This window comes from Fusarium redolens, assembly GCF_020744475.1.
Source record: "Fusarium redolens strain MPI-CAGE-AT-0023 chromosome Unknown BKA55scaffold_10, whole genome shotgun sequence".
NCBI lineage: Eukaryota > Fungi > Ascomycota > Sordariomycetes > Hypocreales > Nectriaceae > Fusarium > Fusarium redolens.
The window spans coordinates 1,411,910-1,428,942 of NW_025763673.1; the positions used below are offsets into that span (position 1 = coordinate 1,411,910).

At 48.0% G+C, this 17,033-nt stretch overlaps 3 protein-coding genes across 3 annotated transcripts; 1 reads left to right on the forward strand and 2 right to left on the reverse strand.

The window, feature by feature from the left end:
- Positions 1–9,949: 9,949 nt before the first annotated feature.
- Positions 9,950–10,486, reverse strand: BKA55DRAFT_572392 (uncharacterized protein; the record flags this gene model as incomplete). The annotated part of the gene is made up of 1 exon (XM_046193140.1): positions 9,950–10,486. A coding segment is annotated over exon 1 (190 nt), but the record flags the coding sequence as incomplete, so codon positions are not given.
- Positions 10,487–11,782: 1,296 nt separating this feature from the next.
- BKA55DRAFT_540839 (uncharacterized protein) lies at positions 11,783–12,141 on the forward strand (the record flags this gene model as incomplete). Its single annotated transcript, XM_046190305.1, has 2 exons — positions 11,783–11,958; positions 12,009–12,141. The coding sequence occupies 2 exons, from the start codon at positions 11,783–11,785 to the stop codon at positions 12,139–12,141; spliced, it is 309 nt and encodes a 102-aa protein (XP_046048173.1).
- A 3,122-nt stretch (positions 12,142–15,263) lies between these two features.
- Positions 15,264–15,685, reverse strand: BKA55DRAFT_572411 (uncharacterized protein). Its single transcript, XM_046193141.1, has one exon. It carries the CDS (start codon positions 15,477–15,479, stop codon positions 15,309–15,311), a length of 171 nt encoding a protein of 56 aa, XP_046048174.1. The 5' UTR covers positions 15,480–15,685; the 3' UTR covers positions 15,264–15,308.
- Positions 15,686–17,033: the final 1,348 nt, after the last annotated feature.

A 17,033-nucleotide genomic window follows, 5' to 3' on the forward strand; every position in this document is an offset into this window, starting at 1 on the left:
ATCCTCATACAAATTGACCCTAACGCGTCTTAATTAAAACGATGAGCTCCCAAGAGATACCTGATTATATAGATGATCACAGCTTTGATACCCCGCCTTTGAGGGCGGCTGATGACCCCACCGGCGTGCCTAATTTTCCGCCCGAAGAGGGCTGCGGTGATGATTTTCAACCTTTCAACCTAGAATATCGTGATTTCAAGATCAACCCTCTACCCAAGGAACCACTTGAATTATTCCAGCTTTTCGTACCTATTTCCCTTGTACAGTCATGGATTAAATACACCAATAGCTGGGTCACTCACTTACTTGAAAATGGCATTATTGACAACTGGAATACCCCCCTTTCCAAACAGTCCCGCATTCTCAAGTGGGAAGGCATCTCCACCGCAACAGCTTATGTATGGCTTGGGGTCCTTATTTACCTAGGAATTCATAGGGAAATATCGATCAAAGACCATTGGAAGTCCCCTAGCCTAGGAGATCAGCGCCCTCTTCACTCAATCATCAAGTTCATGCCGTTACGGAAGTTCGAGCTGATCACGAGGTATTTCCGCACTTTTGACTACACCAAGCTCGATGTGAGGGATGAGAGCGACCTTCCAAAGACCTTCCAAGCGGCTGAAGAGTGGTCTAATCACATACAAAGCGTGTCTATCGAGCTCTATTCTCCAGGGACTAACCTCACTGTAGATGAGTGTATGATCCCTTTTACAGGCAGATCAAAAGAGACAACAGTCGTCAAGAATAAACCCACGCCCGTGGGGTTTAAAGTCTGGGTTATCGCCCAACAGGGCTTCTTTCTGCAGTGGCTTTGGCACGTGAAGGCATCACCATACAAGGCTGTTATAGTCGAGCTACCTACACCAACGCCGTACGGCAAGAAGGGAAAGCTACGGACCGAGATTCCTCTCAACAATACACAAAGCGTCGTGGTTCACCTACTAAAAAGGCTATCAACGCAGACACATCACGTCTTCACGGATAACCTCTTCTCGTCGCCGCAGCTCTTCCGCCTTCTTCGGCAGCTTGGCCACGGTGCCACAGGCACGGCACGCCCTAACTGCGGCATCACCACCGAGATGAAGCATATAAAAGAGACCGGAAAAGCTCCTGACGGCATAGCTTTGCAATATAATGAGGTATATTTGATCCCGACACAAGATAAACAGGTATGGATAGCTTTACCTGTATTTCCCTTACTAATTTGTCCTTTTCCTTTCTCCCTAGGTCATCCAAATCGCTTGGAAAGATAGCAGCATCGTGCTCTTCCTTTCAACTGTGCTTAGCGGAGCCCCTCACGAGCGCACACCAAAAAAGAGGAAAAAGCCCGCCAAAAGAGGCACAAAGGCAGAGTCACAGCGCCTGCAGCAGGTCTTCAATGGTGATAGCTTCAAGATAATCCCTATTCCTACTGTTGCCGCTCAGTATAACGATGAAATGAATCACGTTGACCGCGGCGATCAGATACGGTCTTATACAACATATCAGCACCGATTCCGGCGCGGTCCTTGGCAAGCGTTGCTTTGGTCTTTCCTCCTTGAAGTCGCACTTGCGAATAGCTTCATTTTACAGAAGAAAACACGGCAGCCTCGTTGGAAGCCCTATAGCACGCTTAAAGCTTGGAAGGAGTGCATTTATAATGCCATTTTCAACAGATACGCAACTGAAAGTCACATAAGGAAGAGAGGCCGTAAAGGAATGGAAGAAGACATCGAGGATACAGAAGCACGGCAAATTCACCTACAAAGAGATATCAATCATGTCCATCGGGGCATACATTCAAGCTGCCTAGCTTGCAAAGGCTTCCGGCAGGGTCAGGCCCGACCCTTTAAAAGGAAGAAGGAAAAAGGAGGTTATCTACAGCCGATATCAGGAAATGAACGAAGGGTGCAGACCGTGTACGGCTGCAAAGTATGTGATGTAGCTATTTGTAACACGGCTGACTGCTGGTACTTCTATCACACGCAAATTTAGGTGTGTGAGAATGTACTTCAAGTAGCGCTCATTTTGATAGGTCCTACACCCCTGTCGTGACCCCGCCGGAGCTTTATGCCGCCTGAAGAGATACGGTATTATTTTTGCATTATCTCTTTGAGCGGTGCAAGACTCCAAAGGGTCACTTGCCCCACTTAGCTTATCTAATCACACAAGTACCTGCGGGGTACGAGAAGTTCTCGTCAGACGGCTTCTTCAATCAATACATACAAATCCTCATATAAATTGACCCTAACAAGTCTCAAAGAAAATAATGAGCTCTTTAAAGATACAAGATAGCCTAGATGATCACAGCTTTGACCCTCACTCAAGGCGCAGCCGTAACGACCCCACCGGGGTGCCGATTTTTCCGCCTGAGGAAGGCAGAGGCTCTGACTTTCAGCCTTTCAACCTAGAATATCGTGATTTTCAGATTAACCCTCTGCCCCAGGAACCACTTGAATTATTCCAGTTTTTCGTACCTATTTCCCTTGTACAGTCATGGATCGAATACACCAACAGCTGGGTCACTCACTTGCTCGAAAATGCCGTTATTGATAACTGGAATACACCCCTTTCCGAACACTCACGCATACTTAAGTGGGAAGGCCTCTCTATCGCAACAGCCTATGTATGGCTTGGAGTCATGATTTACCTAGGAATTCATAGGGAAATATCGATCAAAGACCATTGGAAGTCCCCTAGCCTAGGAGATCAGCGCCCTCTTCACTCTTTTACGAAGTTCATGCCGTTACTTAAGTTCGAGCTGATCACGAGGTATTTCCGCACTTTTGACTACACCAAGCTCGATGTGAGGGATGAGAGCGATCTTCCAAAGACCTTCCAAGCGGCTAAAGAGTGGTCTGACCACATACAGAAGGCGTCTACCGAGCTCTATCTTCCAGGGACTAATCTGACTGTAGATGAGTGTATGATCCCTTTTACAGGCAGATCCAAAGAGACAACAGTCGTCAAGAATAAACCTACGCCGGTAGGGTTTAAAGTCTGGGTTATTGCGCAACAGGGCTACTTTCTGCAGTGGCTTTGGCATGTAAAGGCATCACCATATAAAGCTGTTATCGTCGAGCTACCTATACCAAAGCCATACGGCAAGCAGGGAAAGCTTCAGACCGAGATCCCTCTCAGCAATACACAGAGCATCGTAGTTCACCTACTAAAAAGGCTGCCAATACAGACATATCACGTCTTTACAGATAACCTATTTTCCTCGCCGCATCTCTTCCGCCATCTTCGGCAGCTTGGATACGGTGCCACAGGCACGGCACGCCCTAACTGCGGCATCACCACCGAGATGAAGCATATAAAAGAGACCGGAAAGGCTCCTGATGGCCGGCCTTTGGAGTATAATGAGGTAATATTAATCCCGACACAAGATAAACAGGTATAGATAACTTTATATGTATTTCCCTTACTAATTTGTCCCTTTTTATCTCCTCTAGGTCATCCAAATCGCCTGGAAAGATAGCAATATCGTGCTCTTCCTTTCAACTGTGCATAGCGGAGCTCCTCACGAGCGCACACCAAAAAAGAGGAAATTGCCCGCCAAAAGAGGCACGAAGGCAGAGGCACGGCGCCTGCAGCAGGTCTTCAACGGAGATAGCTTCAAGATGATCCCTATTCCTACTGTTGCCGCTGCATATAACGATGAAATGAATCACGTTGACCGCGGCGATCAGATACGGTCATATACAACATATGAACATCGCTTCCGCCGCGGTCCTTGGCAGGCGCTGCTTTGGTCTTTCCTTCTTGAAGTCGCACTTGCGAATAGCTTCATTTTGCAGCTTCGCACACAACAGCCTCATTGGAAGCCTTATGTAACATTAAAAGACTGGAAGGAGTGCATCTATAACGCTATTTTCAACAGATATGCTTCAGAAAGTCATACCAGGAAGAGAGGCTGCACAGGGTTAGAAGAAGACATCGAAGATACAGAAGCACGGCAAAAACACCTACAAAGAGATATCAATCACGTCAACAGAGGATCAAATTCCCCCTGCCTAGCTTGCAAGGGCTTCCGGCAGGGTCAGCCCCGACCCTTCAAAAAAAGGAAGATAAAAGGAGGTTATTTACAGCCGGTATCAGGAAATAACCAAATTCAGAAGAGCAGGTACGGCTGTAAAGTATGTAATGTAGCGATTTGTAACAATGAAAACTGCTGGTACTTCTATCACACGCTATTTTAGGTGTGGGTGGAGGTACCGATTGTTGCGCTAATTTTGATTCGCTCTAGACCCCTGTCGTGACCGCCTTGGAGTCTTGCACCGCTCAAAGAGATACCCTTAATTGTGTTAAGCCTTCCGAAGGTATCCTTACCCCAGTGTTATGGTACTAGCAAGACCCTCAATTTATCGCCGCGATAAGATCGTCTTCTGTTATCGTAGAAACTCGAGGAATTCACGCTCTTGCCATTTCCACTTTTTACCCCGTTCTTCTGCATCATGGACGTTAAACAGTCTAGCGCGAAGCCACGCCCACAAACAACCCAATTACACATGTAGTAACCTTTCTTATCTCCTTATCTCTTTGAGCGGCACAAGACTGTAACAGGTCACTCGACCCACTTGACCCTAGGTACAAGAAGGTTACAAAGAATCTGCCAGAGACAGCTCTGAAAAGGCTGTTATTCCTCTGTAACATGTCTACCTCTATTGCGGTATAGCTATCTAATCCAGCTAGTCTAATTGCTACTAACCTCAGCGCTGCCCACAAATCAAATCCAATCAAACAAACTGCCAAACAAATCAATCAAATATGCCAAAATCTTATTTCAAATCAAACAAATGCAAAATACCGGATTTGAAATAACATTTGATATATTTGATACAGGATATAAGATTGGGGATCTAACCTGCTTCGCTGATGAGTGCCCCTTTATAGCCTACCCGGAACCTGGTCAATGCCTGGGGAGTGGATCTGGCCAATCAGAGTCTTCGCGATACTACCCATTAGTGAGCTACCCCCATCGTCATTCCCAGACCCGCCAAAGAGAAAGTAGCTTCCTAATATTTCCCCTCTTCGCCCCCACATCGATAGATCGCGTCGTTGGCAGCCTGTTTTACTTCTCCCGACGCGTGCCCAACCCTCCCCCACCCTTCAAGTTGACGCCGCTGACAGCTACAATGCATCGATGACTGGGGTTAGGCAGGGGTAGTGCGGTGAGCTAAGCCTAATAGTGGCTAGGAGAGATGAGCTAAGTGCACAAATGGTGAGGTTTGAAATATTTGAAATATTTGAATAAATATTTCAAACCACAAATCGAGCATCGCGGGCTATCAAATATCTCAAATATGACCCCGGATTTGATTTGTTTGATTTGTGGGCAGCGCTGACTAACCTTCTATAGCAATGAGAGTACAAGCCGGCCTGTATCAGCTGATTTGCTCATTTTGATTGGTCTGGCCTCCCTGTCGTGACGGCATTGCAGTCTTGTGCCACTTAAAGAGATATCCAGAGTAGCCATTGACCAGTCTTGCATGTGGTTATATCCACTGTGCCAAGAGCCTGTATTTCTCGAGTTCTACAATATACTCTTGTGATAAGTGGTCATGAGGGCTCAGCGAAGATCAGTGTTAATAAAGGTATAGTCTAGGAAGATAGCTCTTATTGGTGCAAATCCCTGTCAGCGAACGCGAGGGAGGCTTAACACAGTTCTGGGGATACTGTATCAGTAACTGAATCAACGGGAGCTTTGTCGTATGATCCAAAATGAAAATCTCACTTGGCGGAAAGGGGTTCTCGCCATTGGCTGGACAGACGAATCCTTTCCTTCTTGGCTATCTCTTCAGGCGGCATAAAGCTCCGGCGGGGTCACGACAGGGGTGTAGGACCTATCAAAATGAGCGCTACTTGAAGTACATTCTCACACACCTAAATTTGCGTGTGATAGAAGTACCAGCAGTCAGCCGTGTTACAAATAGCTACATCACATACTTTGCAGCCGTACACGGTCTGCACCCTTCGTTCATTTCCTGATATCGGCTGTAGATAACCTCCTTTTTCCTTCTTCCTTTTAAAGGGTCGGGCCTGACCCTGCCGGAAGCCTTTGCAAGCTAGGCAGCTTGAATGTATGCCCCGATGGACATGATTGATATCTCTTTGTAGGTGAATTTGCCGTGCTTCTGTATCCTCGATGTCTTCTTCCATTCCTTTACGGCCTCTCTTCCTTATGTGACTTTCAGTTGCGTATCTGTTGAAAATGGCATTATAAATGCACTCCTTCCAAGCTTTAAGCGTGCTATAGGGCTTCCAACGAGGCTGCCGTGTTTTCTTCTGTAAAATGAAGCTATTCGCAAGTGCGACTTCAAGGAGGAAAGACCAAAGCAACGCTTGCCAAGGACCGCGCCGGAATCGGTGCTGATATGTTGTATAAGACCGTATCTGATCGCCGCGGTCAACGTGATTCATTTCATCGTTATACTGAGCGGCAACAGTAGGAATAGGGATTATCTTGAAGCTATCACCATTGAAGACCTGCTGCAGGCGCTGTGACTCTGCCTTTGTGCCTCTTTTGGCGGGCTTTTTCCTCTTTTTTGGTGTGCGCTCGTGAGGGGCTCCGCTAAGCACAGTTGAAAGGAAGAGCACGATGCTGCTATCTTTCCAAGCGATTTGGATGACCTAGGGAGAAAGGAAAAGGACAAATTAGTAAGGGAAATACAGGTAAAGCTATCCATACCTGTTTATCTTGTGTCGGGATCAAATATACCTCATTATATTGCAAAGCTATGCCGTCAGGAGCTTTTCCGGTCTCTTTTATATGCTTCATCTCGGTGGTGATGCCGCAGTTAGGGCGTGCCGTGCCTGTGGCACCGTGGCCAAGCTGCCGAAGAAGGCGGAAGAGCTGCGGCGACGAGAAGAGGTTATCCGTGAAGACGTGATGTGTCTGCGTTGATAGCCTTTTTAGTAGGTGAACCACGACGCTTTGTGTATTGTTGAGAGGAATCTCGGTCCGTAGCTTTCCCTTCTTGCCGTACGGCGTTGGTGTAGGTAGCTCGACTATAACAGCCTTGTATGGTGATGCCTTCACGTGCCAAAGCCACTGCAGAAAGAAGCCCTGTTGGGCGATAACCCAGACTTTAAACCCCACGGGCGTGGGTTTATTCTTGACGACTGTTGTCTCTTTTGATCTGCCTGTAAAAGGGATCATACACTCATCTACAGTGAGGTTAGTCCCTGGAGAATAGAGCTCGATAGACACGCTTTGTATGTGATTAGACCACTCTTCAGCCGCTTGGAAGGTCTTTGGAAGGTCGCTCTCATCCCTCACATCGAGCTTGGTGTAGTCAAAAGTGCGGAAATACCTCGTGATCAGCTCGAACTTCCGTAACGGCATGAACTTGATGATTGAGTGAAGAGGGCGCTGATCTCCTAGGCTAGGGGACTTCCAATGGTCTTTGATCGATATTTCCCTATGAATTCCTAGGTAAATAAGGACCCCAAGCCATACATAAGCTGTTGCGGTGGAGATGCCTTCCCACTTGAGAATGCGGGACTGTTTGGAAAGGGGGGTATTCCAGTTGTCAATAATGCCATTTTCAAGTAAGTGAGTGACCCAGCTATTGGTGTATTTAATCCATGACTGTACAAGGGAAATAGGTACGAAAAGCTGGAATAATTCAAGTGGTTCCTTGGGTAGAGGGTTGATCTTGAAATCACGATATTCTAGGTTGAAAGGTTGAAAATCATCACCGCAGCCCTCTTCGGGCGGAAAATTAGGCACGCCGGTGGGGTCATCAGCCGCCCTCAAAGGCGGGGTATCAAAGCTGTGATCATCTATATAATCAGGTATCTCTTGGGAGCTCATCGTTTTAATTAAGACGCGTTAGGGTCAATTTGTATGAGGATTTTGATGATTTTGGCTGTGTTGAATGAAGAAGCTGTCTGACGAGAACTTCACGTACACCGCAGGTACTAGTGTTGTTAGTAAGCAATGTGGGGCGAGTGACCTGCCGGAGCCTTATGCCGCTCAAAGAGATAATCTGAGTAAATTGAGTAGTGCCTGTGGATCCCACTAGTAAAATTCCACTATGCCTATTTGACCAATCAAACTTGATAGCTTATATCCGCCCTTTATTCCCTTGTTGACCAATTATAAGTGCAGAATATCGCTAGCGAGATCCACAGGCGCTACTCAATTTACTCAGATTATACGGTAATACATTCGTCACGGACTTGAGGGAGTAAGCTCAGGTGTTAGAAATGCTTTAGTTAAGCCGCAGCCGTCAAGTCTCAGACATAGTCTAAGGACTCTAATTACTTTGAAGGGGAACCCCCAACCCCACCTGTAATCTTCCTTCATTATATCATTCACTTGTCTGCTTCCCGTGCTATAAGTTCTCTCCCGATGCCCCGCCTTTTTGCCGTTTATATGATTATCATCACTCCTCGATTACGCTAGCTTCATTACCGTTAAGGAGGTTGCGTATTTCTTCTTTATGCATCAACTATCGCCAAGTCAACCCGGCCTTTCGAACATGCGTCCGTACCACAATGAAGATGAACCAATCACATGCACGAAACCTCAATATCACATGTTATGGGTACGCTCTATCTTGTGAACCTAGTTCTTTCTTGCCTCTTCCCCGCCGGACCTTTCCCCCGGACCGGGAGGCCCTTCGGCCGTTAAACTTAAATCTCTCCACTTCAGACGCCTAGCTTTATTTAGATTCACTTGGGCAGCGTTAAGGCGTACCTATCGCCATAATAGCTAAAGAGTACTTCAATCTCGCAAATTGCGCTCTTGACCAGGTATCTTATTAAGTCTCTTTTTATCATTGGCTTCTTATTGGCCAAGGTACGCCCACTAGCCTTAGCACTGTCCAAGGGATAGGAGCACAGTACGGCGAGAAATGGATACTTGAATGCGGCTGCTGGCCAGTGATATGGCCAGGGTCAACTGTTCGGAATACGTTTGTCCGGGGCACTGGAAAGACTGATGACATCGTCGATTGTAGTGGAGTCGCAGATGGCTTAAACCATACTTTACACCTTACCGTCTTCGTCCTCGCCTGCATGCTGGCAGGCTTTCCCGGGGTGCCCGTGCGGGGGCCTTGTGTTGCTTGCAGAAGCTCTTAACATCATAGGAATCAACTTCTTGTTTTTGGTCGGGATCTGGAGGTGTATTCATTGATCAATTGCAATGATTTGTATAGTAGCTTGGTTGTGACAGGTTGGTAATTGAAGCTATCGGTACCCCGCTCGTACTGCTGTGATGACAGGGATAGGGTGGGGCGGGGTACGGATTGAAGCGCTTCTTGTGAGCCTTCTTGGCCCCGCGTACGGTCCAGTTCTTGACGCTGCATCGCGGCGACACGTTTGAGTGCAAATACGGTGAAAGCTGTCGCACTGGGAATCAAGAACGGGACGATTGCGCCCGTAGCAGAGAATTTCCGGCGCGACGACACTTTCGCTGGAATGAGTAAAAGGCGGGCTTTGCCGTCCGTATCAACATACCTTGACTAACTACCTTCCCGTCGTTGGCTGCTGTCTAGCACTACTGTCCCTACTTTAGATAATGATTATATCCCGGAAATATATATTCTAGCCACCTCTAGAGCGACCCTCGTGCGGCAGCGCTGCCCGCAAATCAAATGCAATCAAACAAATTGCCAAACAAATCAATCAAATATCTCGAAATCTTATTTCAAACAAACAAGTCCAAAATCCTGGATTTGAAATAACATTTGATATATTTGATATAGGATATGATGCCTGGGAACATAGTTGGCCAGGCTCATGGGCGTCATTCTTCACAACCTACCCGGTACTTAGAATGTGCCAAGGATCTGGCACTTAGACCAGGCCAATCAGAACCATCATACAAGCTCACACATCAGTGCGCTAACCCCCTGTAAGCCCCACAACACCAAGCATCGCGTCATTGTTGATGTTTATTTGTCACAGCGCGTAGTCGTCCTCAATCAATAATGCTTAATCCAATGGAGACAGACGGCCAACTAACCCCTTCTCGACCGGCCTGGTTTTGCTCGCCCTTAGCCGTCAAGCGCGATTAGGAGAGGTGAAGAACCAGAACGATCATTGTCTATAAAACTAGGGTAGTCCATTCTGGGAATGGCAACTAAATGAATGTACCAGGAAACCTATCATGGTTAAGAGGCTTTTTTTGACCGTTTTCCAGTTGCGGTCTATGAAATTGCCGATAAGCACAGCCTGCACTTGAGATCGTGCATGGTGCCTAGGAGATGATCTTTTGGTGAAGGTTGGATGTATTCCGGCTGGTGGGGGTTTGGCTTGGTCTTTGGTGGCAAGTAGCGATTGGCTGAAGAGATGAGGTTCGCGTACTCGAGGTCTAGGGTCGCAACAAATAGCCCCGCTGGGAGGCCGGGAATAACATCGGAGAACCACGGCGCTGAGATTTGGAACATTTGAAATGTTTGATCAAATATCTCAAACAACAAATCCAGTGCCAAAAAGTGTCAAATAAATCAAATATGACCACGGATTTGATTTGTTTGATTTGAGGGCAGCGCTGTCGTGCAGCTACCTCAGAGGTGATCCAGTGGGGACGGCCCGTGCCAGTTCGCCAGCCAGGCGTCGCATTACACACACTACATCCGTACCAAGTCAACCTTACACTCCGACGTCTCGGGCTCCTCACGTCCCTGTTACCGCTGGCCTCCTCCAAAGGCCTCCCTTTGACGGCTTTGACCTAGGCTGCCTCTGGTCGTTGAGCCAAGATCCCACTCAGCTTTTTATCTCATAAGCTATCATAAAGCCTCTGTTAGGTAACCTTCTCCATTGTTATAGCCTTAATAGATAGCGACAGGTTAACAGTGAGGTTGAGTTTCATGCAAGGAAATTTTGCCCTAAAATACCCTCTTGATTGCGTCTTGTTGACCTTTCTCATCGCCGACCATCCGCCTTCCTTAAGTGCAGAGTAAAGCCTCGTCGCCACATTGGTTATAATGACATAGATATGCGATAGTCTTAACCTCAATGATATAGGGTTCAGTGTGGCTAAGTATATCCCCCGCTCTAAATGGTAAGCTGCATAAGGCCGATTCGAGAATTTTCCTGTACTACCACTCCATTCCTTCGATTCTATGAATGGCTATAACGGCCCTGCGACGGAAAGCTTCGATCGCAGCGCCACACATTCGGTTTCGTTCGGGCAGCTGAAGACTTGGGACAGCTATGATGATAGCTGTGATAAGAATTGTGATAAAACTGCGCATTGACCGGTTGACCTTTTTCTTCACTCCGTATCGCATGTGATTGTGCACGAATTGAGAAAATAACACGTCAAGTGGCATTGCGGTTTCTCCAGATGACGGCAGCTGTGGCAAGGATTGTGACAAAGCTGCACACTGGTCGGTTCCCCTCTATCCTCAGTACCAATGAATTGAGAAAACATTCTAGCACGATCCGTGGCGGCAGCCAACTGGGGATGATTGGATCCTGGCAACTTTCATTCACGAACCTTCCCTTGCTTTCTAAGTTTCTTGGCAATGTATTCTCCTGTCGCCCGTCGCCTTATTGCCGAGGTACGTACGCCCACCAACCTGGCTCAAGGAGCCTCAGATGATCTTGCTTCGAGGCTGCACAACGAATGAGCACCGTCTGCGTCCCCTAATGCGGCTGCCACGACCTCAATCTCTCCCAAAAAATGCCTTCCCGTCTCAATCAGTGGTGAGGTCATATATAAAGGAATCTTCCACGGGATCTGACTGAGTCCTCTCTACCTGTAGTGATGCGCCGTGATAGTACGGCTTCTTTCTTGAGGACTCTAATTTAACGCTTGTTTTCACCACAGCGGACCCGTGGAAAGATGTGCAATTACATCTATGTGAGAACTGCTCCGATTGTCGCGTTCCTTACTGACACCTGCCTCACACAGAAAGAGCTGAGCTGCCAGCACTATTATCACCTAGTGCAATCGTGGTGCCCCAAATATATGAAGACGGAGCGAAGGTGCCTACCGACGATTGTTAGCAGGCAGTATTGGTAGGCGTACTTTGTATCCTGGCTATTTGAGCTAACTGACTGCCCTCCAGGGGTAACGACATCTGTGGTGAGTTCTCACGCAACTGTATCACGAAAAAGTCGGGTATTGATAAACATCATGGCCAGGTGCCTGCCGCGAACGGCAGCAACCCAGCAAACGCACCACCGGGGACGGGAGATTGAAGGGAGCAACGACTTGAAAAAATAGAAAGCAACGAGAGGAGAAGAGCAAGCCTGGTTTCGGGCACAGAGAGCTCTAGAACCTGTCGCAGTGTTGAGTTTGCTGATCAACAAATAACATCTAATGGCACTAGTCCTCCCCGGTATTAACGGACTAAGAAAAGTGGGGTTATTCAGATTTCCAAATCGATCCAAATCGATCCAAATTAATGCAAATCGCCAATCTTCATATCCAAATCAAGTCAAATTAGACCGCCGATCTGATTTGATTTATTTGTTTGCAAGCCTGATTGCAGATGCCTGGATCCGTGGGAGTTACAAATACCCGTTGAAGATCTATGGTTTTGTCAAGCAGAGCACAGATAAGGTAACATCCGAGCGTACCTATGAAACGGATCTCTACACGAGTAATAGAGAGTGTCAACTTGGAGGTAAGCAGGATATGTCCTTCCACCGAGTCGCCTGGCGGAGAGGCCCGGATTCCGTCCGACATACACGTGACACAGTGCAACGCGAAAAGAGACTGCTAACGCAGCAGACTTTGCGGTGTATTTGTAATACACTGTGATAATGCCTCTCAATCTATACAGTTCCTCAAACCCGTGGAAAAATGTCTTCCCGAATCGTGATGAAACGAAGTAGAGAAGAGGAAAAGTGAGATAAAAGTCAACGTTATTAGATAATTTAGTGACAAGGGTTAGTGAAATAATGATGCGCTTGTGATGAAAGATGCACGCAAAGAAGTGAAGTTGAAGAGTCCGGTCGGTACAGCAAAAAGGACGAAAGAAGTGTGTGGCTATAAAAGGTCGGCCGTGTGGCCGGGTCGTGCGCGCCTGGGTTGGTTGAGCAGCCCAGAACGGTGTTATGAAGATCCGGTAGAGGCAGGTAGATTGATTCGACGGCCGAATATATGAGATGAGGGGGCGATGCTATTGGCAGATGACTGACCGGGTCAAGGTCAGCTCACAAGAACCCAATATGGTTGAGATTAATGAGGTACATGCGAAAACGAGATCGGGTTATGTTGGAGTTGCGGGACTGGCATGTGCATATGCATGTGCGCACACGCCCCATCACGAAGGCCTGACTAGACCCAGGCAAACCTTGCCCATTGCCTGTTCAACCAAGGACGAGAGGTTGCTGCACCCTGGAACTGGTCAAAGCCAAGAGTCATGTTGTTGTAAGAGGCGGAGACTGAAGCCGATGATTTCCAGAGGTCGAGCCGACGAGAGAATTTTGTCGTTCGACCGCCGCTAGAGTTATCCATCTGTTTAGCCTTGCCTGGGCAGTGGAGGCAGAGGGCAGCTTGGAGGCGGGCCGGGGCAAGGAGGGAGTTGCGAAGGTCGCTGAGCAGGCATGTTGACTGTGGTGTGGTGTAGCTTGAGTAGCTTCGAATAGTTGTGAAGAGAGCCGAGTACGATTGACTCAGCTCGTGAGGTTTGGTAGTGTTGAGTAAGATCGAGCAGTAGTGATAGTAGTTGTATGAGAGATTTGATTAACGCCAGACGTATTGCAAGGAAGCACAAGCTGGAAAGTGGAAATGGTGAGTGCCTGAATAGGTTCTTGATGAGACGATGGTGAGATTGATCAATGACTTCTTCGTGGGGAAGAAGGAGGTCGCTGTGCCTCTTGTATTCCTGGCCGGTCTGGTGTTTGTGCTGCCAAGTGAAAGGTAATCTGAGTGAAGCAGCCCAGGGCGCAAGATACAGGGCACCATTGGGACTGGGAGAAGGGAAGTGCGGGAGTTCCTCTACACACAGGACACGATGAGCGCCCCGCCAGACGCCAGTGGAGGTGTTTGGCAAGACAACGTCGGTACTTTGGCCTCATACCTCCGGTGCACCATCCCAGCCCAGCCTGAAGGGTTGACTTTTACTCTGACCTGGAAGTGACAGTGACGCAGTGGGCCACAACCGCATCAAAAAGGGGAATTGAAACAAGGGTCAACAAGCATGGGGTTCCCCTGGAAAACGGATTTCCTTTCATATCAGTTTACCCCTGTCGCATACCTCGTCATAGTCCTAGCGACAAGGCTGGTCCTGGCTGTGCAGCAACCTCTGCAATCGCTCTATCGCTACGCTACATTGCAACAACCCAGCAAGAAGCCTCCCAGGATACAGAGGACACCATGATGAATCGGCATCCAGTCGATACGGGAAGCTCCGGGCAGACACCGTGGTATTCACACGACCAGTCACCTGAGAGGTTAATATCACCGGTTGGACTGAGAACATGCCCTAACGATAACTACAGATTGCCATGTTCAACGCACAGACTTGGAAGCATGTTGTTTCACATGAATCGATGCCGGGCTCAGTGTCAAGCGCTCATTCACATCGTCGCGCTTAGATCGTAACCGGACACAGCTAGGCACTATGTAATCAGGGCCAATCTCAATATCAGCCCGAGATTTAATAGTCACTATTTCTTATCAAGTTCTCTGTCCTGACCGGCACTTGACAAGGCTTCGAACCTGGAGCCCAAGAAGCTATCGGCATTGGTAGAACGGTGCTAATTGACTGATGATGTCATGCTCTCGTTGCTTTGGTGACTTCCAATGAGCTACTAGCTCTCTGAAACATAGCGTAAACTTTCATTTTCTCGCGCTTTGGCCTCCACCTGCTCCCTCTAATAGGTCAAAGCGGTCCAGCCTCTGTGGCGCTATGAGTCCCCCCCCCTCTTCAGCTTTTGTGTAATATTTGGCGTAACGCTGCCGGCAATGGTTTTAAAGGAGATCCCACAACTTTAATTGCAACCTTTCGGCCGTTACTTGGGTTGCCAAGCTGATTTGTCTTCGCCATCTGCGTCCAGGAGAGCAAGGCTGTAGCTCGTGCCTATAATAGCCGCCCTCCCTATGAGGCTGCCATGATCGGAAATTGTTGAGTTAAATACGAGCTACGGGGGTGCAGGAAGGCTTTTAGCATTCATTTAAGAGCTTTGGTGTTAGTGTTATCGACTTTGTTCATTGAGGACACGATGCTTTCACTCGCGACAAACAATGGACCCTGGCCACGTGTAACCGATACTTTGAGTCCAGTAATGTGGTGCAGGTAGAGAATAGCCTCAAATAGTACTCCCGAGCAGGGATAAGGCAAAGCGTTAAGCCTGATATAAGAGATGAAACTGAAATTCTAAGACTTTCAATCTCATTACCAATCCTAAGCAACCATTTACTGCTTTCGGTGCAGGCCACCAGTGTCATCGGTGCTGTGAATGGCGTTAGAGACCGCACGCTCAACGCTCACAGGAAGCTTCTCCTGTAGCTTCGTGGGCACGACGGGCGCCTTGCCTCCGCCCTTGGTGTGAGTTCTGTTGCAGACTTGCGCATTAAACATAAACATAGAACGAGCGATGTGAAGTTGGAACTCTGAAGAATTCAAGCCAACCGCTGTCTTCAGGTGATCCCGGCGTACTGGTATACCTCTATTTCTTAAGTAAACACCGATACTCTCTCCAGGATAGTGACGGGAGCAACGTCCGTTGGCACAGCGTCATTTTCAAGATAGGATTTGATGCTTAGGATATTGACAAACTGGCGGAAGAGGTGGTTAGTGTTGAAATGAGAAGATGCTTGTTGCTTCATTCATCCTAAAAGTGCAGCAGGGGAACCATTGTTTATGTACAGGCACGATCTCTTGTAGAATGTTCCTCCTTCTTCCACACCTTGCCACCGCCTTGGTCGCCTCACACTTGTGATCTCCAACAAATACTGATACAGCTGAGCTGATTGGGGATGGCTCCAGCTGGAGAATTGCGAAACGAGCACGGGCACATCGTGTAAGACATCGGCGCGCTCCATAATGGTTGTCGAGATTTTTAGGATTTTTGCTTTGAAGTTTCCGGCTGGTGAAATCAGGCGGTAACTTTCTCGAGATCTAGGCACTGACGGAGTCTCCCCTGGGCTTGTGCAGAACGAACATCCTTGATATAACTGCTACACAAGCAGAGACTCCCAGTGCGGAGCGTTTCAGTGCGAACCATTGCAATCGTATGAATGCTTTTTCACGCAAATGTCTCCACGGTAAGGGTTATCCATTGTAGCTGCTTGCATATAGGAGCCATCCATCCCACGCTAGACTCTAGAATCTGTCCAGTAGACGACTTGTCAGCATTTTAGCGCCCTGCAACGTAGCAAGCAATCATTAACGTGGTCAGTTCTGACTTGCGGAAACTAGAGCAGGTTGTCTCGCTTCGATAGTTGAGATGAAGCTATCATGTGTTCGAGGGTATATTGATTGTCCAGGGTTGATCCGTGTTGGCTCCAGACGTTTCTGGACTACACGACGAAACGACTGGAGACGACAAGATCCCTTAGGCCGCCCGCATTAGCGGGGTGAATCTTGAATTTCTCCCGAATCGGGAACGCAGGGTCTTGTTGCAATGCAAACCTTGAGCTTCTTGTGACCCTCTTCGTGTGTGATTGGGGCTGATCATCCGCCAGGCAGAACCAGCATGCCTCAGGCACTCATAGAGCGGGGAATAGGTGCAGTCCCTATTGACCCGACTATTCATCCGTATTGGCCAAGCACCCACAGTTTTCCTCTAAATTACTGCTCTTGATGTGTTTGTCGATATCTGATGGTGGCCGAAAATCTACCTCGCTAAACCTCAGCGGGACGCAGATGACCACCATCTCGCACTGTTTAAGCCAAATGCGGAAGCGCTCGGATGCTGCGTGATGCCACGCTGTCATCAAGCCCCAGCTCGTTGACGCGAATCGTCCGAGGGACGCCATAGGGCCGGGCGCTGAGATTTGGGTCCCGTACCATTTCGTCGGGTCTGGCGGGTAAGGCAAGGGAGGGGAAGATGAAAATAAGGAAGGAAAATTACTGCGCAGTTCAGAATTATGAAATACTTGAGCTGGTTGGACGACTTCGTTGAGATTTTTCTCCTCC

Bases quoted from the DNA above. Each gene is read 5' to 3' on its own strand.
- BKA55DRAFT_572411 (XM_046193141.1), bottom strand. From the start codon at position 15,479: ATGTTTATGTTTAATGCGCAAGTCTGCAACAGAACTCACACCAAGGGC.